This window comes from Drosophila ananassae, chromosome 2R (genome assembly GCF_017639315.1).
Source record: "Drosophila ananassae strain 14024-0371.13 chromosome 2R, ASM1763931v2, whole genome shotgun sequence".
Classification (NCBI taxonomy): domain Eukaryota; kingdom Metazoa; phylum Arthropoda; class Insecta; order Diptera; family Drosophilidae; genus Drosophila; species Drosophila ananassae.
The window spans coordinates 4,542,801-4,565,852 of NC_057928.1; the positions used below are offsets into that span (position 1 = coordinate 4,542,801).

The 23,052-nt window shown below is 40.4% G+C and overlaps 2 protein-coding genes across 3 annotated transcripts; one reads left to right on the forward strand and one right to left on the reverse strand.

Annotated features, from left to right (window-relative positions):
• The first annotated feature begins 39 nt into the window (after positions 1–39).
• Positions 40–1,767, forward strand: LOC6506090. Of its 2 annotated transcripts, XM_044714952.1 has the most exons (3): positions 52–316; positions 376–901; positions 993–1,122. In XM_044714952.1, exons 1-3 carry the CDS (start codon positions 222–224, stop codon positions 1,056–1,058), a joined length of 687 nt encoding a protein of 228 aa, XP_044570887.1. In that variant the 5' UTR covers positions 52–221; the 3' UTR covers positions 1,059–1,122. The 2 variants fall into 2 exon arrangements, with proteins under 2 accessions (XP_001958575.1, XP_044570887.1); XM_001958539.3 differs by having other exon boundaries at positions 40–316; positions 376–1,767.
• A 5,440-nt stretch (positions 1,768–7,207) lies between these two features.
• On the reverse strand, positions 7,208–9,212 carry LOC6493859 (protein maelstrom 2). Its single transcript, XM_001958538.4, has 5 exons — positions 9,089–9,212; positions 8,745–8,890; positions 8,485–8,686; positions 7,846–8,417; positions 7,208–7,785 (listed from the first exon to the last, which is right to left on the reverse strand). The coding sequence occupies exons 2-5, from the start codon at positions 8,862–8,864 to the stop codon at positions 7,282–7,284; spliced, it is 1,398 nt and encodes a 465-aa protein (XP_001958574.2). The 5' UTR covers positions 8,865–8,890; positions 9,089–9,212; the 3' UTR covers positions 7,208–7,281.
• Positions 9,213–23,052: the final 13,840 nt, after the last annotated feature.

Consider the following 23,052-nt stretch of genomic DNA (forward strand, 5'->3'; position numbering starts at 1 on the left):
TAATATTATTATTTAATTATAGTTATTTTATTAAAATAGTTTAAAGATGCAAAAACTTTCAACCAAATTAAAAAAGTGGTCGTTTCTGACAGTGTGACCGATCGACACCAATGGAAAATAGTCTTAATTATTAATCCGTTTATACCTGGCATTTTAAAAACGGGCACATTTCGCAGCCAAAGTAGATGCAACAGCCTCAATAACAAAATAAAATTAAGGAAATGGCCCACAAACGATTGCTGCCAGTCTATACCGACTTTCAGCGTTTAAAGATACTCGAGGCCCTCAATGAGAAAAATATAGCTCAAATGCTTAAGTAAGTGTATTTATACATAAAAAGAATGGTTATACATTAAAAGGAACTCTTTTCTAAAGCTACGACATAACCAAAGCAAAGGCTTCGAAACTGCACGCATGGAAATCCCAAAACGGCCCATTACAAGAACTCAGCGATATTTTCAATGTTGAAGGATTTGGTCTAAAGGCGGCGACAAAATTCTTTGGCAGTCTTCTAGAGGCTTCGGCCAGAGGAAAAGGTGCCAGCTGCGCCAAGCTGAAAACAAAGCCGGTGCTAACGGGCTCTTTCATTAGTCCAACGATGGACGAAGAACATCGTCTTCGGATAGGATCCAGCGTTGGCATCCGCATCGGAGTATCTAGTGTCAGCTGGTCGCGTTTAGAAATGGGAAATAGCGAATCCCAATGCCAACTTACTCATTGGCATCACTACGAACTTAATGATAAGAAGCTACACCTAGTGGAGCTTGCACGACGATGTTTATACTTAGTCCACCAAATCGAGCAAGCTGATTGCTATGTTATGGAGAGTCCACAAATGGCGCAGGCCGTCAATAATCCCGGCAGCATAGATCACCAGAACATAAACATTCAAAAGGCACAGGTGTCGGCTATAATTAGTTACGCCCTAATGTTACGGGCTGGTGTTGATAATAACATCAATAACCTATTTTTTATGCGTCGTTTTCTTACAGCCCGCCTGTTTAATCACCTTGTCGGCGCGGAGCGTGTTTCTTCTGAAGATACATTGTTATCTATGATGAGGAACAATGAAAAAAACTGTTCCTCAGAGATTCCGCCTAACAAATTCATTGATGCTAAAGTTGAATTCCCTAAGAAACTGTGCAAAATGTTTGAGCAGCAACAGAGATACCAAAGAGAGCTGCTGGGTCAGGCCTTTCTTCTTAATTTGGCCTTTGCACGTCTGGTTCTATTTCAGGATCCAAAAGCCATTTCATCTGTTTCCCGCTACTCAAAGGGTTCCGCACATGCTGAATCAACTTCCGAGACCAATATTTCATAATTTTTTTATTTTATGTAAAATAATATTTCAATGGAGAAAGATGAAGCTAATGCATACAAATAGGCCGTGTCAATTTTTTTCACTATAGGCATCTATAAAAATAGAGGTATACAAATTTTTGTAGACTTGTCTCAGAATTGAAGAGTTTTTATTTCCTTTACTCCTGGAGTACAAGTGTATGTGTTCGTTGTATTCGTACAGCGAGAAGCAACAATCTTCGATGATCATGCTGATCAAGTATATACAGACGCGTTGATATAGTCATGTTTGTCTGTACAGCTGTCCGAGTCCGATACTAGTTGTAGAAGCTGTCGAAAATATAATAGTTTCAGAGAAAAACCGGGAAACATTCAAATTTAACGGCTTTTACAAATACTAAACCTGGTCACATTACCTGTATTTCTATCCTCAATAACAATAATAAAGTTGGGTTCAGTTAAACGGCAGCTATAAGATATAGTCATCAGTTCCTTTTGAAATTTTTTTAGATCGACACAGTTGAAGGCAATTAGTCAAAAGTAGAATCTGTAAAAATTCCTAGCCTTCTGTCTTCAAAAACACCAAAATTATGCATCAAAGTTATATGGCATCCTGCAGATCGGATTAGATTGTTCAAAATGGAATCCGTATAAAGTCCCATGTTGGGCCAAGCAGCCACCAAAGAATTCATCTAAAATAATTATAATATGCTAAGCTGCAGCTGTTGTTATCAGCATGTTTCGTCTCTGTTTTGTCCCCAGTTTCGCATGCGCTTTATTGGCATTTGTAGCGTATGCGCTTTGGGGAGCTTTAGTTGAGCTTCTGCGCAAGCTCTTGTTTTGGCGTTTGTTGTGATTTGGAGTTTATTGGAGCCGCTTGTATTAGGGTTAAATTGAGCCCAAAATAAATATATTGAAACTATAATTTGAAACGCGTATAGTTATTCGGTTGCTATTAAAAACTATTAATAGCTCAACATTTGGTGACCCCGACGTGATCTCATCCCGGTTGATTATTGTGATCAACATTAAAAGTGCCAAGAAAACGCCCTTGTTGTTGTTACAAGTTGCATTTTAATCAAATAATGGAGTCTGAAGCTGAGACTATTGGAGCTGCTGCCGCGAACCGGGAAAGGATGCTGCGGAGAAGAGCAGAGGTCACCTGCCAGGAGATGGAGGCGCTGCATCATAAAGTGAAGGCTGCGGCGCGGACTGAGGATTGTACTATTATGGCGCTGGAGTCAGTGGAGAAGCGTTTGCGTGAGCGGTTCACCGCGCTTCAAGAAGAATTGGAGGAGCTTAATTTTAGCGAGATCGGGAGTGATTTGTATTGGAGATTCTCGCAGCTGGCGACTGATGTGGAAGTGGAAATTCAGGTGGAGGTTGCCAAGCGCTCCATGAGAATCGCTGCCCACTCCACACTTCTCGACGGTGCCAGTGTATCGCCAATGCCATACAAACCAGCCCCCTCCTTGCCACCGTTGCCGATGCCAACATTCAGCGGCGGCTATGCCGAGTGGCCGGATTTCTGCGCCCTATTTAGGACAACCATCGACAGTCACCCGCACTTGACCAAGATGGAGAAGCTCAGGTGGCTCATTTCCTGCCTGCGGGACTCAGCCCTGGAGACTGTGAGGGCGCTAGAGATTACCGACGCTAACTATGATGTTGCCCTTGACCTTTTGCGCAACCGTTTCAGCAACCGTCGGTTAATCTTCCAGGCTCACATCAACGAAATCCTGCAGCTAAGGGTGGTTGAGCCGGGATCCGTTGCTACTCTTCGGGAGTTATCCGACCGATTCAATGGACATATGCGGGCCCTCATGAGTTCCGGGACGTCGGCCGAAATTCAAGGGTGCCTCCTCATCCAGATCCTCTTCCAAAAGCTGGACCCCGCTACAAAGGCCAAATGGGAAGACTCTCTGGCAGGAAGCACTGATGACAGCCTTCCATCTTGGGAGTCTATGGCACGATTCTTAGAGCAAAGGTGCCGGACTCTCGAAAGCGTTGACTTTTCTTTGGCGTATTCACCAGTTAACCAAGTAGGCCGAGGTAGATCGTCCAATAACCGATCCTCGTGCATGGTTATTAACGCCAGTCCTGTTCTATGCGCCCTGTGTGGTGTTTCGGCGCACGAGCTTCCAGCTTGTCCAAGGTTCAGTGCTTTGCCAATTGAGGAACGATACGACGAAGTGCGGCGTCTGGCTCGCTGTTTTGTTTGTCTGGAGGATGGCCATCTCGCTCGCGGATGCTCAGCTTCCCGCTGCTCGACGTGCAATCACCGTCATCATATTCTGTTGCACCCTCGCGGGCAGGTTTCACCCGCACGAGTCTCACGTCCCATCGGTGCAGTTGCTGGTGCGAACCCATCCCGCTCAATCAACCCTGTTATGAACCAGGATCGCAATGCTGAGCTAGTGCTCCTGCCAACAGCAAATGTACTCGTTCGTGGTCGATCTGGAGACTTCCTGCCTTGCCGAGCGTTACTGGATTCCGGTTCACAAGTACATCTCATCTCGTCGCTGCTGGCGAATGAACTTCAGCTTGGCCGCTCCAAATGCTCCACAACGGTGGCCGGTTTCGGCGGCGCTGGATTTGAAACAGATGGAGCATCGGTTAATGTGTGCTTGAAGTCCCGCCTTAGCACATATTCAGTGGAAATTGAGGCTGTTGTGGCTTCACATATAACGGACTATCAGCCCAGCCAGGACATAGATGCTTCGGGCTGGAAGATTCCTGGTAATATGGACCTAGCTGACCCCAACTTCCACAAAACGCAGCGAGTGGACCTGCTGATTGGAGCCGGCTTATTCTTTGACCTGTTGTCGGCTGGCCAAATCCAGTTAGGTCACGGGCTCCCAATTGCTCAGAACACTCGATTTGGCTGGGTGTTTTCTGGCCACGGTGGACTATCACGGGATGTGTCGGCGCTCTGTGTTAGGGAGGACAACCCATGGAACAACCTCTGCAATAATGTGACTGCTGCCCCTTCCGACATTGTTATTGAAGGCTAACCCTTCAATGGGGGGAGGATGTTGGGCCAAGCAGCCACCAAAGAATTCATCTAAAATAATTATAATATGCTAAGCTGCAGCTGTTGTTATCAGCATGTTTCGTCTCTGTTTTGTCCCCAGTTTCGCATGCGCTTTATTGGCATTTGTAGCGTATGCGCTTTGGGGAGCTTTAGTTGAGCTTCTGCGCAAGCTCTTGTTTTGGCGTTTGTTGTGATTTGGAGTTTATTGGAGCCGCTTGTATTAGGGTTAAATTGAGCCCAAAATAAATATATTGAAACTATAATTTGAAACGCGTATAGTTATTCGGTTGCTATTAAAAACTATTAATAGCTCAACATCCCATCTTTCTAACTTAACATCTAAAGAACATAAAAGTTATGGTACTTCCGGTCAGTCAGACAGCGAAATTTTCAGTTATACATATTTTTTCTGACTCCCATATTGGCTTGCAGTGTTTTTGAACGCGTGGATTTTTTTTAGATACAGCTATCCGATTCCGAAAAAAAAATGTTCTGCAGACCCTATAAAGTATATATTATAAAAAAAAATCACAAATATTTTTTAAGAGGATCACCTCCTAAGTCTATATTATTATCATTATATCTCTCAGTTTTAAAGCTATCGAACTTTTCACACATCCTTTATTTTGCAGGCAATATATGAGACGACCCAGCCCAGATAGATCGACTATAACCTCTACCCGCCATATTAGTAAAACTAAATGCCAAAATTTTGGTATTTTTGAAGATAGAAGCTTCGGACTTTACCAATTTTTTTTTAAGTTGACTATATAGTGAAACTTTCATAAGGATAGACCTCTCATCTATTTGTTTCCCACAACTACGCAAAAATGTTGGATTTTTTTATTGAATTTTTGGCATATTTTTAATTACAATTTTTAAATTAAAGTTCTTAAATCTAATACCTTTTTAAATTAATAAAAAGTAAAACTTTAAAACCACTGAAGCTCTTGAAACATACTTTACATCTTTGGAAAAGATTTTAATTATTCCACTTTCTTCAATGTAAAAATCTATGGAGTAAAAAAATAGTTTTGGTGTTTATGCTCACATTTAAAGTTTTGCAGACAGTGTGAATCGCCAGCCCAGAACACTTCAACTTTGATCTTCTATATATTATAAAGATCTTTATATAATAAGGTATATAACGGATCAGTTCTATGTCGCAAGTTGGCTATATACAAGTTCTATATAGTTGGCCAAGCCCTTAGAGGATTTCACTAATCAATCAATTTTTATAATATGAATTTTGAAAAAAAGAAAGTCCGAATCTTCTAACCTCAAAAACACCAAAGTTATGTCATTTTCGATCGTTTAGTTATATGTCAGGTGTAGATATAGTCGGCCGATCTCGGAGGTTGTGAAATGCATACTGCGAATACATTTTTGACCAAAACTATAATACCCTTCTCCAACGGTATAAAAAAATAAAAACAAAAACAAGAAAGGAAAGCTAACTTCGGGCGGAGCCGAAGTTGATATACCCTTGCAGTTCAGTCGCAGTCCGCTAGGTGGCGCCACGCATTTTAAATTATTAGATATATAGCGGATCGTATATAGTCGGCCGATCCTTATGAAATTTGGCATATTGAATTATGTTGCCCAAACAGTAATCTGTACCAAGTCCCAGCTTTCTAACTTAAAAAACACCAAAGTTATGCCAATTCCGATCGTTGTATGACAGCTATAGGATATAGTCAGCCGATCCTTATGAAATTTTGTACATAAGACATTTTGGCCAAATATACCATGTGTGGAAAGTTACAGCCCTCTAACTTAAAAAAACACCAAGTTATGGCATTTTTAATCAATCAGTTATATGGCAGCTATAGGATATAGTCGACCAATCCCGGACGTTTTGCTTATATACTGCCTGAAGGCAGTATATCCTATACAAAAGAAGGATGTGTGCAAAGTTTCAACTCGATAGCTTTAAAACTGAGAGACTAGTTTGCGTAGAAACAGACAGACGGATAAACGGCCATGCTCATATCGACTCAGGAGGTGATCCTGACTAGGCATGGGCTGAATTTTTCGACACGTCCCAACACGACACGACAGCGAAGTTTTTTTAGCACGCACGCACACGCACGGCCAAAAATTTTGCCAACACGGCCCAACACGAAAATTAATATTTACATTACAAAAATTATTTTTTTCTCGAAATTTCTAGAAAATACAAAATTTTTAATGCTTCGTGTTTTGGAAGGTCGGCACGAAAACGCACGCACGCGTGTTAAATTTTAATTTTGAACACGAAAACGCGTGGCCACGCGTGACCAAGAATCCTGGCCAAGAATATACATATATACTTTATAGGGTCGGAGATGTCTCCTTCATTGCGTTGTACACTTTTGACCAAAATTATAATGCCCTCTGTAAGGGTATAAAAAGTTGAAAAAGTTCCTCATAACTTCTTAAATTATTTACTTCGATGGTCGTAATATTTTGATACACTATTCTGGATTTCCTGAGAATTACAAAAAATATATATTAAAATAGGTATTATAAAGGTTAAATAAGCTGCGATTGCGCCAGATTTTTCGCTTTTTTCCATTTTAAAATTATGTTTACTTCATAGATACATTTTGTTTCAGGTTATTTTATTTGAAGAATTAACAAATGATTTGTATTTGTACCGGACAACTGTGAATACATAACAAAGTATTAAATGAATTGTGTTCACTACAACGTTATAGCGATTATTTTTGTAGTTCGTAATAAAAGAAAATGTTGTATTTTTCTCTAGACAAAATCAAAGGATTCAAAAAAATCTAACGAAAGGGTTTTGCATAAGTGCACAGTATATTCTTATTGTAAATCTTCTTTCTTAGAATGTAACAAATCAAAATGTTCTATTTTCGCCAGTAAAAGTCTAAACATTTATGTAATATAAAGGTAAGGTGAACGGAATGTAATCAAATTCAATTAATGCAGTTCAGTAAAATCTAATGACGGGTCTCCTTTCTAGAGCTTGTTACACTAAAGTCGTCGTCAGAAAAGTCATGAAGGGCACGGGCGTGAGCGGGTAGATTCCAGGATCCCATAGTGTTAGATCGCTGGGCACCAGTGCGACTGTTGGCGGTTCGCCGCCCACCGAGAGATGGAAATTCGTCTTTCTTGTTAAGGTCGCCAACAAACGAAGTATGGTCTGTTGGCACGTAAGGGGATGATGCAAGTGATCGCCGGCTGGAGGCTGGCGATAGAACTGTGGGTGAATCTTCTTTTTTCTCACGTGATGCCGGAATTGAGTAGAATGAATCAAAAGAAGACTCGTGAGCACTCGAATTAGCGGGAATTACCCTGTAGTTCGGTTTTGTCTTAGGTGGAATATGTTTTCCCGGTTGAACGGATATAGCCAGGTCACTGCACATATAATCGCTGAAGGTGTAAGCCCATCGCATCACAAGGCTCTGCGTGCAATATTTTGAGCGGTCATTTTCTTCATGATACTGTAAAGATATCGCAAAGAAATTTAATCAATGGTTTTATGTAATAATCGTGAAACTCACCTGGCAAGAAATTTCAGGAGTAAACTCGAAAAAGTCCTTTAAAAAGTATGCGTCCGTCACATATAAATTTATCTTTTCGTCTGAAACTCCAGCTATGTCCAAAACCTCCTTTTTCAGGATGAAAAGCAAATATTGGATGTCAAGTACCTGTATCTGGTCTCCATTTTCATAGGAGCCGTCCTGATTTTCGCAAGCCAAGTAGCGAAAGCATGACTTAACGACCGGTACCATATCGGTTTTAGTAAACACTACGAAAGGTTTAGTAGCGTCTTTGCCCTCCTGAATTTTAGATAGATATTCCAAAATGTTACGGTATAATTTTCCCATGTTTTTTTCCCCCAAAGCGTTAGGAGGCAGCGGTAAGTTGTGCGTGGTCGACGAGTGATGTTGGGCGTCGCTGCCCTGCCCAAATATAATTTGACCTGGGTCGATTAAGGTACTGTACACGGACATAATTCCTTCATTAAAAGAGTATTCACTCGCTGAAAATTCGGCAGGGACATATACGTCGGTGGTGAGAGCCTTGGTGAAATAATTAAAGGCAACAAACACAAATTTTGTGTTTTCTAGATCTGCAAAGGCCCGTTAGGGAAAATATGTAAGTGAATAACTTTGAGTGGATGTGAAGAAGGGACTTACCATGCGAGCGTTTGGCATCCATAACGATGCGTTCGGTACAGCGCTTCATGTTTATTTGGCTCTCGGCCATTTCGCGCTCCTCAAGCTCAACCTGGGATAAAACCTGCCCATGGCAGTTAAGGCGCTCCTTCTTTACGCGGGTCAAAACGTCAGCGTTTTTTGCCCCAGAGTTGTACGGACCGCGCTGCTGAGCAGTCATTTTCTGCAACGACGTAAATATTTACTTATTTCTAAGAACTGGCTGAGTTGTCAAAACTTACCTCCCAAATAGACCCACATCGGGACACAGCTTGGGCAATGCTCAAATTGCGACCTTCGGGGTTGTTGTCGCGCCATTCGTTCACGAACATCATAAATCCGCTGTGTTTTTTCGGCGGCATCTTGAATCTTTAGGAAACTGCTGAAACTAATAAATACAATACCGCGATGAGAATGGCTGCCTCAAACAGGCAAGTAAACACGTGTGTGCGTTAGGACTAGAAAACTAGTGGTTCAGCAAACGTAAACCAATCGAACACCGGCAACAAGGCAGGTAAAGGAAAAAATGATTTTTGGACTAAAGGGCTCTTTGCTTGACGTTTTCCCTTTGAGCACACATACTCACCGAACCAATGCGAAAACAAACAATATCAGCGTATTTGACAATGCGCTCCAATACGAATCTCTCATAAGACTGATCAAAAAAAACAAGAAACCGAATTCCGCGAAAATGAAGACATTAATCGAATTAATCGAATGTGAGTAAATTATTGTTGCGTTTATGAACACTTTAGAAGTACTTGGCTTTTTTTTTTTTTAATTTTGAATATGTTTTAAATAAATACTGAAAATGGTTTTTTAAAATAAATTAAGTAAGAAGTTGTAACATTTTTTTTTATAAATATATATACATCTAGAAAATCTAGTGGTCGTCATTTGAAGATGTTAAGTACAACAATTTTTTTGTCTAAGCTGTAAAATTTTATGTTAATTATTTAATGTCCATTTCTTTTCATGTTAGCTTCATAATTTGTTTTCGATATTTTCGGCCATTATAAATTTGATACGTGAGCATTTCTGTTGCAAAAGATGCCCCTTTCTAAAACTTATAACATTATTTTTTTGCTTTTATGCGGTAGATAGAGATCGACGCACAACAGGACTTTGAAAGGATGCATCGTCGTTGGACTGGACAACCTCGTATAGCTGCTGGAGTTTGGCTTCCAGTGGTGTGACGACAAAGTCTTGGAATAAATCGTGTTTTTCTGACCACGCAAAAATCAAAAGACGGTGATCCAGCAGCGCAGGATTCCTGTAAAAAATCGAATAAACTGCCATCTTTGTGTTGACAACTTTTGTTGGTTTTTAAACACTGGTAAAATCTATACGTAAAGCTTTGAAGAACAGGTGGTGCAATTGACAAAATCTGTAAACATAATCTCTTTTATTTTGTTCTTCATTTTGTAGGATGACAACAAATTAAATTTCTTCACTATTTTACTATTATGTCCATAGTGCCGATGTCATTATTTGTTGTAAAAGCAAAGCAAGGATGAACACCAACCAAGACGAAGAGCATCAGCATATTCAGATGCTTGGACTCAGATTGACTGACCTTGACTTTAAGAAAAGACAGCAACCGGCTGAAACAGACTTCAGAATGAACGACGCGTTTGTGGCTATCATCCGTGCCAAAGCTAAGTCAATTCCCGAATCGGGAAATTTGGATTCTAATGCTATCGAGGAGGTCGCGTCCCCACAACCTGACGACCCATACCCCTGGATGAAGTGCTGCGGACGAAATTTCACGCGGTCAATATTTTCATTGCAGCAGAGCCGACAACCGCAACGTGGATTTTGGCGCCACCAACGTTCTCTCTCCAACAGACAAGAACACCAGCTATAAATATAAGCATATTATATAAGTTATTGTTTATGTTTTGGTCTGGACGCTATTGGTAGCAAAAACTTAACCGCTCTAATATACACATGTATGTATATACCCGCTCTAATATAATAATAATAATATGTATGTACTTACATACCTATGTATGTGCACTAACGATATCTTGTCTTATATGCGTCTGAAATGCATATAAAAATCGAAAGAATAGGTTTTGTTAGAGATTAAATGACTAACTTTCTTACTTGCCCGATAATAACTAAAAATAATTAATTTTTGATCTAGTTTGAAATAGTTTGAACGCTTAAAAAGGATTACTGTTTTAAGTACGTAGATTTAATTAAAAAAGGTGGGAAGCGTTAGGGGACAACATATCTTTACCCATACTAACATGACTCTTTCAGGAATTGTATGGGAAAGTTATTTTGAAGCACTTTTAAGTTCATGTGTTATGTTAACATAAGTACGTAGTCATGTGGTAAAAGGAGTAATAATAATAAATGATGCTACTCCAATGAGTTCAATTTAAAAACTGATTTTATTTATAGAAATATCAAATTTAAGACGTTGAAACTACTTCAGCTACATACGCATCAGCTAGGCCGCATTGCACTCTGGCCTGCTATATGACCCATTTAAGAGCGACAAGTGGTGGTGTCATTATGTTAGGCTTCGAGGGATCGATCCTAAAATATAAAATGTATGGTTTCGTGTGGGAACGATCCCTTGAAACTCTAACTTTATCTACACACAGAATATTTTAAGGAACTACAAATATTTGTGGGGTCCACGGTGTGACGCAGCGCTCCATGAGTAATTTTGAGTCAACTTGAACAATGCGCATAAGCACGAATAAGTACGACATGTAGTTTTTGCCTACAACTATATGATGAACTACATGGTAAAAGCTAACACTCTCTTGACCTTTTTGACTGTTACTGATCATTGAAAGACAGGTAAGGGTAAAAAAGGGTGATATATCGTCCTAATCATAACAAAAGCAGACACGGGTGAAAATATTTGTAATATCTAATTTTGTATACCTATATTGCATTTTTTCGTCACCAAAACTGTTTATTCATAGAGTGTTATGCGGCCAAAATTGTTGCAGTTGGACTCGCTGGAGTATCGGTAGGTGCGGAGGATGGCCTCTTGAATGTGTAGATTGTGTTTGGGGTAATTATCCTACTGGTAGTCCTTCTGACCAGAGCAGCACGCTGAGGATATTTTAAGTACCGCGGTTTTGTGCACTGGGTAATGAACCGATTAACTTTCTATTCGCAACTGTCTTTATTATGGAGCAGGTGATCTTTTATAAGATCATCTGAATCATCTAATTTCATACATATGTTGTGGTTTAACGTTGATTGGCAGGTCAAAGCTATTAAAAGTACGCACCGTAAGGTCAAAGTTAAAAAAAGTACGTGCTAGGTAAACTAGTTCTGGGTCTGCTGACTCAGATGCTTGGTATTGGGTTTCTGCTGAGTTTGTTGGCTTGGCTCGCCCTGATTTCGGGCCGATTCAGGTGATTTCTGGTGTCGTCTGGTGCCAACAAAAACTTTTTCAAAACTAATTTCCTTAAAAATCTTTTCTGGCGCTACAGAAACGTAGGCGCGAGGAGGCTTGGAAAATATTAAACAAATTTGAACCGATGTCTCCATCACTGCGTTGTACACTTTTGACGAATATTATAATACCCTAAAACTAAGACATTCTAGGCTATAAGCGGGATAGCATCTGAGGCCTTGCTTGGGATATGGATAGTGTTTTCGGGCCTAGCTTCGGCAGAATATTAATTTATGGCCTGTCATTTGTGAGAGCCGGCCCAAAGGAGGCTTTTTAGCCTTTAGCTTCCGAAAACTAAGGCATGTCGTATATTTCTGAACCGGAACGTAGTACATGTCTCATTTTTATTTGGGAAAAATTCAAGTGGGCGATTGGATGATTAACGATTATCGAGTGATCACCAAAACCTCATAATGGAAGGGGAATCTTTCTCTATCACGGTGTGGGACACTCATCGTTATAAAAGGGGGATACAATTTTACAATTCTCAGGAAACGGCCGGGATCAGTCGACTATATCCGATATAACTGAATGATCGAAATTGGCATTTTTTTTAAAGTTAGATTGATGGGACTTTCTACGGATTGTCCATTTTGGACAAACTAATCCGATCCGCCAAATTTCATAAGGATCGGCTCACTATAACCTATAGCTGGCATGTAACTGAACGATCGGAAATGGCGTAACCTTACTATTATTAAAGATGTTTGGGGCTGTTTCAAACATTTTTATTGGAAAATTGATTTGTTGGTGAAATTCTCATAAGCAGAGCTTGGAAAAAAAAATTTACCGTTTCTACTTGTTAAAAAATAGGTCTCAATTATGAACCCTTTGAACAAATTGTCAGGAAAAAACCTATAGATTTGGCTTTTGAGTTAAAGTTGAGGTAAAGTCTCACTCAGAGAAAAACCGATATTTTTTGTTTAAATTTGATCAGATTATTTACTGTCCCTTTGACTGAGAGTTTGAAAACAAATATCTTTTGGATATCTGTCAATTTGATTTTTCAGTTTGATTTGTCGTGTTGTTAGTCTTGCCATTTGTATTTATTTAAAACTTTACTTTGCTTTTAAATGGTATTTTTATTAAGAATGTGTCGTAAGCAAAATAAAAAAGAGCAGCAGTTATAAGTCATATGGATCGGCCAACTATATACTACTATATACGATCCGAAATAGATTTAATAATATAAGCTACTAACTAACTGTAAGGGTATATCAACATCGGCTTCGCCCAAACAATTTCGCTTAACTTTTTATTACTATAATAATAACTTGTGCTTAACTGAACATGACCTTATGCTAAGTTAGATGCTAGTTAAACTGTTCTTTGCTGCAGCTCCTGGAATGTCCAGCGTTTTAATCTACGCCTTATGGATGTAGTTTGAGCCAGGAGATTAGGGTAAACTCAATCGGTTCGTCGGTGTGAGGCTGTAATAGCTAATAAGGGGATTACAAACAAATAATTGAAAATAAACAAACTTTCTTTAATATTGTTGGTCCGTAGAGCGTTATGCGGCCACTACGTCGAACTTGAACTCGCGGGCGTAACGGTAGGTCCCGGAGTCGTAGGCAAAGAACGTATAAAAGTTCTGAATAAATTTACCAGGTTTCTTCAAAGGTCTGCTCGGGTTTGAACAGGCGCTTGCTGCGATCAGGCAGAGGTTGAGGTGAGATACTTGAAGTCCTGGTTGTTTGTTCTCAAGTACAGGTGGTAAGGGATTTGGGATGATTCCGTATCGGCCCATTGCTGGTCCGTCTGTTTAACAGGAGCAACACTCAGCGATGGATACGTATCGGCAGGTCCTACTTGTGGTCCGATTTCACAGGAGCAACACTTGAAGTAGGTTGGTTAAGGAGGGTCCTACTTGTGGTCCGTTTTCACGGGCGCAACACTCGAAGTAGGTTGGTTTTAAGTGCCGTAACTTAACACTGAGTAACGAACCGATTTACTCAGTATTCGCAACTGTCTTTATTTTGGACCAGGTGATCTTTTACATAAGAACATATTACATAAGTTTTGGCTTAACTATGGTTAGCTGGTAAGTTCAATGTCAGGTCAAGCAGCCGCCGGAAAATTGGGCCGCCATTTATTGAATTTGTTTTCTTTTCTTTTATCTTTATGTCTCTATTCGCGTCACCCGCTCTCGTGCATTCGATCGGCCACCTGCATCTGCCGTCATGCGCGATCGTTTTCTCGCGGTATCTCTCGGTCGCTCCGCAGCATCAAGCGTTGAGCCGCGCTCCCGCGTCTTTTAATTCTAATTCGGTCTTCAACCCTACGCAGTCACATATGTACATATGTATGTCATATGTTGTATATATAAACTAAATAATTTAAATAAATTGTACTCATACTTAGAAATTTAAAAGTGCTTGTTTTTTATTAAAGGCTAGATTTTGAACATTAAATAAAACTCCCGAAAACGTTCGGTATCTGAACTGTCAATGTTAACGAACGTACGTGCTATGTACTAGTTCTGGGTGTGCTGACTCTGATTAGACCCAGCGTGGTATTGGCTTTCTGGACAGCTCGCTGGTTTGCTTGCTCCGGTCAGTCGTTCATTCGTACCGCTGATATTGCTTATATCTGTTTCTGGCGCCGTCTATTAGAGCTAGGTTATTAGGACTAGGGACTAGGTGCCACGACTAGGACTGATTGATCGTAAATGCCATGTTTGGTGTTTTTTAAGTTAGAGAGTTGGGACTTTATACAGAGAAAGATGGGAGTTGGTACAGATTCCATTTTTTGTAATCTACATAATTCCTATTTTTTATTATTTTGTGTTTAACAGTGTTGGTTTAAATAATTGAAATTGAATCGTACCTGGCATTTCAATAGTAATTTAAAAAATAAAATTTTTCTCGCAGCCGCCGCTGCTCCCCCATAGGGATACAAGGTGTGCCCACCGTCCCAGGGCACCATCTATGGTGAGCTCCCACTTTTGGCTTCGTGCTAACAAAAGGGCACCATTTCCAGGCTGCATTCACCTTCACGTGGTTATAATAGAGGCATGGCCTCATGGACTGGTACATGCCATTACACCAGTGCCCACTTCTGCCGGCTTTTCTGGGGGGAGGTGCCGGTGATTCTTCTTCCGGTGGCGGTGCCGATTGCCGGTGCCCACCATACGTCCATGGCGCACCATGTGCCCATGTTAGTGCCCGCTCTGGCATGGACATATGGTGCGCCGGCGCAACTTGTCTCGGTGCATGTGCAGCGAGTGGTGCTTCCGATGCCCCGTTTACTGTAACGTTTTGCAATACAAAATAGATAGATATTATATAATAGAAATGATATAGCAAGAAATTATATAATTATAATATATAATTATAATTATACTATAAATACTTAAAAATATATACCAACATTTCAAATAATAAAACTGATCCCCCCTCGTCGGCGAACGGCAACAGCTCCGCCTATGAGACGGCTGCCACTACTGTGATGACCCACGGCCCAACCACACCCCCGCCCCCAGCACACCAGAGACCTGTTCCTCCAGCTCCAGCCGAAGTTCCTAGGGCTCCTCTGGCCGCCGAGCTCCAGCCAGAAGCCGCCGTTGCATCCTGCCCCGAGGTACCTGCCTTTCTCAGATAAAAAGAAAGAAGAGGGACAGCGGCAGCGCGTCAGTTCCCCAGCATCTTTCGGGACAGCCGGGACAGGATTCAACTCGGAGCCCGTCACTGCACGCACCTCGATCCGGATCTCCGGCAAGTCCATTTCCCAGCCGGCGGACACGCCGGCCATCCAGCGCCGCCAGCCCCTGGCGGCCGTGGGCTCCGGCCTCTCCATGAAGCAGAGCCTCAGCGAGCTGCACTTTACGGGCGGGGCGGTGAGCCCGCCCAAGGCTTTGGCGGAGTGCTCGCTGCGAATGCGTCCGCGCAGCTCCACCCTGAGCACGGAGAACACTGAGAACGGGACGCGGGATGATGTGCTTTTTAATGGCTTTTTAACGCCATATGTATGGCAACCTCTTCTCTTCATAATACCTTAATGGCAACCTTAGTAATTGTAACTTTTTTTTTTAACCTTTATATTTATTAAAATTAACAGGCATACTGCTACCTACATGGCAGCCTTCGAAAGTACCGTCTGTTTAAGGATTGTGTGCAACGCAGTGAAGGGGACATCTCCGACCATATAAAGTATATATATTCCTGATCAGGATCACCTCCTGAGTCGATATAAGCATGTCCGTCTGTCCGTCTGTCTGTTTCTACGCAAATTAGTCTCTCAGTTTTAGAGCTATCGAGTTGAAACTTTGCACACATCCTTCTTTTATTTGCAGGCAGTATATAAGTCGGAACGGCCGGGATCGGTCAACTATATCCTATAGCTGCCATATCAATACTGATTGATCGAAAATGCCATAACGTTGGTGTTTTTTAAGTTAGAGGGTTGGGAGTTTCAATGGATTCCTCTTTGGGAAATATATTTCAATATGCCAAATTTCATAAGGATCGGCCAACTATATACGATCCGCTAGTTATATCTAATACTATAAGATGCGTGGCGCCACCTAGCGGACTGCGACTCAACTGCAAGGGTATATTAACTTCGGCTCCGCCCGAAGTTATCATTCCTTTCTTGTTTCGAACAATTTTCATGTTCTTATCCTTGAAATGTTCATTCTGTAACGAGCTTTTCGACGGGACGCATGTGTAGTGCGGGTGCCGGAGAAAATTTGTGAAAATTGTGTTTTTTAAGAAAAGGACAAGTTTACAATAGTGGCGAAGTAACTAAAATTGACGTGAGAAGTCAAAAGCAGTGGAAATTCTGTTGAGTGAAACCGAGATAAACTTAATTACCAAAGTTAAAACTTTTTGTGCAATTGGGTCAAATGCTGATTGCCCATTTTAATTTTTTCAGCACGTGCTAATCAGCTGTTTAGTACTGTGAAATTAACAGCTGTAATTGCTAAACACTAAATACAGCTTACTTTTTGGAGCATACATTAGTGCAGGGCACTAATTGCATTTTTCAACCCTATTGGAACCCTCCTATCCGCCGCTTTAAGCGGCTGGATTCGAGAGGATAGAGGAAATCGCTGGCCAAAGCCCAGCGGGACTAAGAGCCATTCTTGCTAGAGAGGTGGCTCAACGGCAGTTGGATGCAATTAAAGTGTCTCTTATGTGTCAACATGTACTGTCGCATCCTCCTCTAGTGGTATTCCAATTACTTCTACTATTGGATCTTCATTGCAAACAAATGTCAGTGCTATAGCAATGCCTACAACAGGATGCTCTTTCCAAGCTTCTGGACGTGTACTTCGTAGAAAACGGACCCCCTCTGATCTCAACAAGGATTTAGAAAATCCAAAGAAAAGTAAGACAAATGTACTAAACGCTAATGATAAACAAAAAGGTGCTTTGACCTCAACTGGGCTACACAACAACCGATTCGCTCTTTTTGATGAAGAAGTGGCTTCCATAGACGAAATGGATATAAGCGAGGAGACTACAGGGTCACCTTCCTATAGATTCGCAAACAATACCCATACAGAACAAAGACAATTCAATCGGGCTCAATCGGGAAAAATATGAAACCATCACCAATTTGTGTTCCCAAAGTTAACAATGTTCTTACGCTGGAACTTACCCTGAACGAGATCATCTCTGCGGATAATTATAGCATTCGTACATCAAGGTTTGGTGTTACCCGCATTTACACAGACGGCGCTGATGCGTTCCGCAAGCTTGTCCATTGCTTAACGGCTTTAAATTGCGAATTCCGGCATCATCAGCTTCGTGAGGACGAACCGTTTCAGCTAGAACTGAAGAATATTCATTCAACTGTTCCCAAAGAAGAAATAGAGCATTGCTTTACGGACAAAGGCTTCGCGGTTTTAAATGTTTATTGGCCAAGAAAGCCTGGCTGGCATATACATAATGGAAATGTTGACGAAGAAAACAACGACGAAGGTTCTAGGCAAAACTTATTTTTCGTAAACCTTAAACTGACTCCGAATGCTTCTGAGTCACTTAAAGTTAAGCAAATTGGACGACACAGTGGAGAAGGCTACTTATGACAATGTTATAAATGTCAAAATTTTGGTCACACTCGAAATTGTTGCTTTATTAAGCCTGTCTGTGGTAACTGTGCTGGAGACCATGCAACTGATTCTAAATCATGCGAGGCACTGCCCAGAAACCAAATAATGTGTGCAAACTGTGGGGAAAATCATCCTGCCAGTTTTAAAGGATGTAAAGTCAGACTGGAATTAAGTAGAAAACTGAAGCCTTGAGCGAGATTAGGTAACCTTACCGGAAATAGAGTAATTAATCAAGCTTTTCCCTTCCATGTCAAGTACCAGAGCCGGCGTTTCTTATGCTGGTATGGCAACTCTCGAGACAGTGATAGTGCTGAAACTAGACAAACCTTCATACATGTTCAAAGGGAGCAGCAGAACTCCAACGAAAACTTGGCTGCTATTGAGAAGGCTATCCTCGACATTAATACTAGACTAGATCAACTGTTCAAACTAGTCACGGAAACTATTGAGCCGAATAAGGCATTCCGCGATCTGGTGCAGATTTTTATATCTTAAAAATGACAGTCTCTAACATAAAAATCGGATTATGGAATGCCAGAGGGCTAGTTAGAAAAAACGAAGAGCTCCATCTCTTTCTTATTGGAAACTCACTTGATATAATGCTCATTACCGAGACACATATGCGTCCTGGCCTAAGATTTTTCCTTCCTGGTTATGATCAATACTTTGCCAATCACCCTAATACGACTGGCAAAGGTGGCTCTTCAATTTTTATCAAAACTAGCATTCATCACTCTCAGAACGAGTCTACAACGCGTAATAATCTACAACAAACCAGTGTCAATGTTACAACTAATGATGGAGTTGTTAGAATTGCTGGAATGTCTTCCTTCCAACGAACCATGGTCTAAAAACGATTTTGACCAATTGTTGATCTCACTTAGCCCCAAAATTCGTTGCTGTAGGAGACTTTAATGCTAAGCACCAGTGGTGGGGCAATTTATTGTCCTGTTGGCGAGGAAAGCGACTTCAAGAGGCTATTGCATCCAGCTCTTGTCAAATTTTAGCTAACGGTAGCCCTACCTTTTTCTCCAGTAACGCCAGACTAACACCTACAGCTCTGGACTTTTTCATTGTAAATGGCGTCCCACTCAACAAGCTATCGATTGCAACAAACTACGAGCTGACTTCAGGCCATTTACCGATTGTAGCAACCATAAGCCACATTCCACAATTTAAAACTAGAAGAAAATCCATACTGCCGCCTGGATCCTCTCCGGAAAAATTCATGGAAGCCCGTGACAGAATCATTCATCACAACATTGAAATCAATTAACCTGAAGATATTGATGATATCTTTTTAATCGACTTTTAATGGAAAAAATTCACATGGCTGCGAATTTTACTAGATCCAGTCAAAATCATCGCCCGAATCACAACAGAAGATTCTAATTCAGCTTAAAAGGAGAGCTCGTCGTGAATACACCAGAACAGGGGACATACGCGTCCATAGAATATACAAAAAACTCTCACATCGTCTCAGCAAAGCTCTAAAGGAAAACAAGCAAGACCACTTTGATCAGTTCCTGGAAAATGGAGGTACAGATGCTTCGTCCAACTATACCTTGTGGAAGCTAACTAATCGCTTCAAAAGGCAGGTCATCACGAGGGCTCCGATCAGGAACCCTGCTGGTGGATGGTGTTACACACGTCAGCAGAAGGCTGATATTTTTGCGACAAGCCTAGAAGACAGATTTAAGCCATTTAACCTGACTCCGATTGGAAACCAATTCATAATTAAAATGGTTCTGGATAGACCTTTTCAAATGACGCTTTCCACAAACCCAGTTACCCTCACAGAGGTTGTGTCCCTGATCGGAAAGCTTAAAAATAAAAAGCTCCAGGAGCTTGATCTTCCTTCTTGGTGATAAGGCACTTAAGATTCTTCCTACTAAAGCTTGGCTTTTTATTGTTTTTCTATTCAACAGCGTTTTGAGATTAAGCTATTTCCCTGCTAAATCTGCTTCCATTACAATGATCGCAAAATCTGGAAAGCAGCCCACAGATGTGGATGCTTACAGACCAATTAGTCTGCTTCCAGCACTTGGAAAAATGATGGAACCAATCATTTTTGGGAAGCTGGAATCTGTAAGCAGTGCAATTCCAAGGTGGCAGTTTGGCTTCCGATAGGGTCATGGTACACCTGAACAGCTACATCGTGTAGTTAACTTCGCTCTGGAAGCTATAGAGAGCAAAATGTATGCAGTAGCTGTCTTTATGGACATAAAACAATCTTTTGACAGAGTATGGCATGACGGTCTGTTATGCAAACTAAAGACAATTCTGGCTTGTTCGTAATTCATGCATTGATACCGCAACATTAGGTCTACAGGAATATGTTTCCCGCTTTGAAAAATGAACCACGTATTGGAATATTGGTATCAATTGCAGCAAATGTGCTTGTGTCACATTTACAACTAGGACCAAAATCTGTCCTGGAATTTCTATTCTTGGTTCTGCATTACGCCATGAGAACACATACAAGTACCTCGGGGTGACTTTAGACAGAGAGCTAAATTTTCAAATGCACACAACCATCCTGAAACAGACGGTACTTTCAAAAGCAGCAAAGATGGATTCTGGATTCTGTCGCCGAGAAACAAATTATCATTGTCCAACAAAGTACGCATATATAAATCTATTTTGAGCCCCATTTGGAAATATGCATTACAAGTTTATGGAATAACAGCGAAAAAAAACATGAATAAAATAGGAGTGGCCCAAAGTAATGTGATAAGGAAAATGTGTAATGCCCCTTGGTATATGAGGACGAGGGACATTGAAAAGTTCCTCAAGATCCCTAAAGTGGGAGACGTTTGCAGGATACACGCTGAAAACTACCTCAAACGCCTTGGTAATCACCCCAACGCCCTGGCAAAAAGATTGCTTCGTCGTCCCAGAATTAGAAGACTAAAAAGATTCCACCCGCATGACCTACCGTTGCGTTACATATAAAAGTTCCTAATAATAATTAATAAATTAAATTCAAATAATATCATCTGTAATATAACATAACACAAATTTCTAAATTCTCGTAGTACCTTAATTGTTAATGTTGGTGGCAGTATACTTGTTAATTTTGAATAAATATAAACGTTTTAAAAAAAGAAAAAAACAACGACCCGTATTCACCAATAAGAACATGCATTTTATTTTATATTCAAAAAAGGAAGTTTTTAGAATTTTACAAAAATGTTTCCAATAATTCCTACAACTCCTCCATCGATTTAAAATCGTAATTTCATTTTTTTTATTTTATTGAAAATCTTAAAAAATATATATATAGATTTCAGAATGCATCCATTGAGTACAGCAAGTGAAAAATATTTTCCATTGCATGAGCCAATCTGAAGGGCGATTTGCAAATTGTATATTTGAAAACAGTAAGTAAATTTTAATATATATAAAAAATTGTTGGAAATAACAAAATTTTGTTCATTATTTAGACGACGACTTATGATTATTTATTAAGCTTCTAGTGTTAACTGAGGCTCTCGATCAGAAGTAAGTTACTATCCGATCATTTGAATCCAAAACTTTAAAAAGCTATCATTTTAGTGAACACAAAGATTGGCCAGTGGTGGACATGCTGGCCTACGACCAGGCCACTCAAAGTGTCATCACCTACGCCACTCTATACGGTAGAATTGTGGCCTGTGATACGCGAATTCAGCACAGTGACTGGCGGATACAGAATTAACTGAGGCGCGGCGTGATCACTACCATCTGTGCTGACCCCACAGGCTTGTGGCTGGCCACAAGAACAAGCGGTGGAAAGCACATTTGCTGGAATCTACGCTTCCGGCTACCCAGTGCCGAGATCAAACACCCGGCAGACTCCTGGATCCGTAAAATGGCATGTCATCCAACGGAGCCATCGTAACGTATCCGTGTGGATAACGAGGAACATCGAAACGGATCGGGGCGACACACCGTGCTGTGGGCCAGTCCAGCAGCAGCGGCATCCTCAGTGGCGTAGTCGATGGAAGTCGATTCTCACTGGAAGATCTGACCAGCGTATTCGATATTGGGACGTGGCCCAATCCGAAGAACTCTTCGCTCAAGGAGCCGGCCGCCAATGCACAGTGGTTGCGCTCATAGGCCAAAAATAAAAAAAGTCATAACAACAAAAATATAGGAAAAGTAAACAAATCGCTTCTAAATTGTCCAAACTTCTTTGTGGCTTACTAGGTTTGTCCGGAAAATTAAACGTTCTTCTTAAAAATAGAATTGAAGTTGAGTGAAGGTGTTTATTTTCACAGCGCAGATTGCGCGCATCGCGAATTTTTCATAACAAAACCGAACTTTGAAGTGGTCAGATCATTTATTACGTATCCAAATTTAAAATATTTGTAATGGATTTTGAAGTTTAAGGTATTTTCTAAAATTTGAGATATTATAAAAAATCGTACATGTTAAACTGTTCTTGTTATATTAATTTGAAAAAATACATGTTTTTTGTCTATTTTTTGAACGTCTTTTTCATGTTTAGTTAAAGTTTTAGTTGTGATGCCACGAAATGCCATAATTAAGTTATATACTAATGTGTTCGTCTGGCTCTAAAGGTAATAAATGTGTAAATTTTTTTTGCAGAAATTTGCAGATGTGCTTACAATCGTGGAAATTCTAGCACCCTCTTAACTTTTTAAGGGTCAGTTTTGCACTACAAAAATTTATTTTCGCTTGTGGGGTTGTTGTTCTGTTGCTTTGTCCTTCGTCTTTTGAGTTTGTGTTTATTAATGGATTTGCATATAATAGTTTTGAGTTATTTTTTGTTTATTCCATTGCTTTAAACTTTATTAAGTTCTTCTTATAAGTGTGTTTTCTCACGTTTATATGCTTTTAATGTATGGTGCAGCGAAGAGGGCTTACAGAATTTTATGTTGATGAAGTCTTATAACTCTTTCTTTATACAAATATAAGTAAACATCAATATTTAGTTTGTTTTTTTAATAGTAAGACTTCCCTCAACTTAATAGTTACGTAAAACTTCTTAGGGATTACAATTTAATGCTTGTATTTAAAGGTCAAATATTTAATTTTAGTATTGGAAAAAAAATAATTT

Bases quoted from the DNA above. Each gene is read 5' to 3' on its own strand.
- LOC6506090 (XM_001958539.3), top strand. From the start codon at position 222: ATGGCCCACAAACGATTGCTGCCAGTCTATACCGACTTTCAGCGTTTA. The intron at 317-375 runs GTAAGTGTATTT...TCTTTTCTAAAG, and splicing joins AATATAGCTCAAATGCTTAA to CTACGACATAACCAAAGCAA.
- LOC6493859 (XM_001958538.4), bottom strand. From the start codon at position 8,864: ATGCCGCCGAAAAAACACAGCGGATTTATGATGTTCGTGAACGAATGG. The intron at 8,687-8,744 runs GTAAGTTTTGAC...ACGTCGTTGCAG, and splicing joins GATGTGGGTCTATTTGGGAG to AAAATGACTGCTCAGCAGCG. The intron at 8,418-8,484 runs GTAAGTCCCTTC...GGGCCTTTGCAG, and splicing joins GGATGCCAAACGCTCGCATG to ATCTAGAAAACACAAAATTT.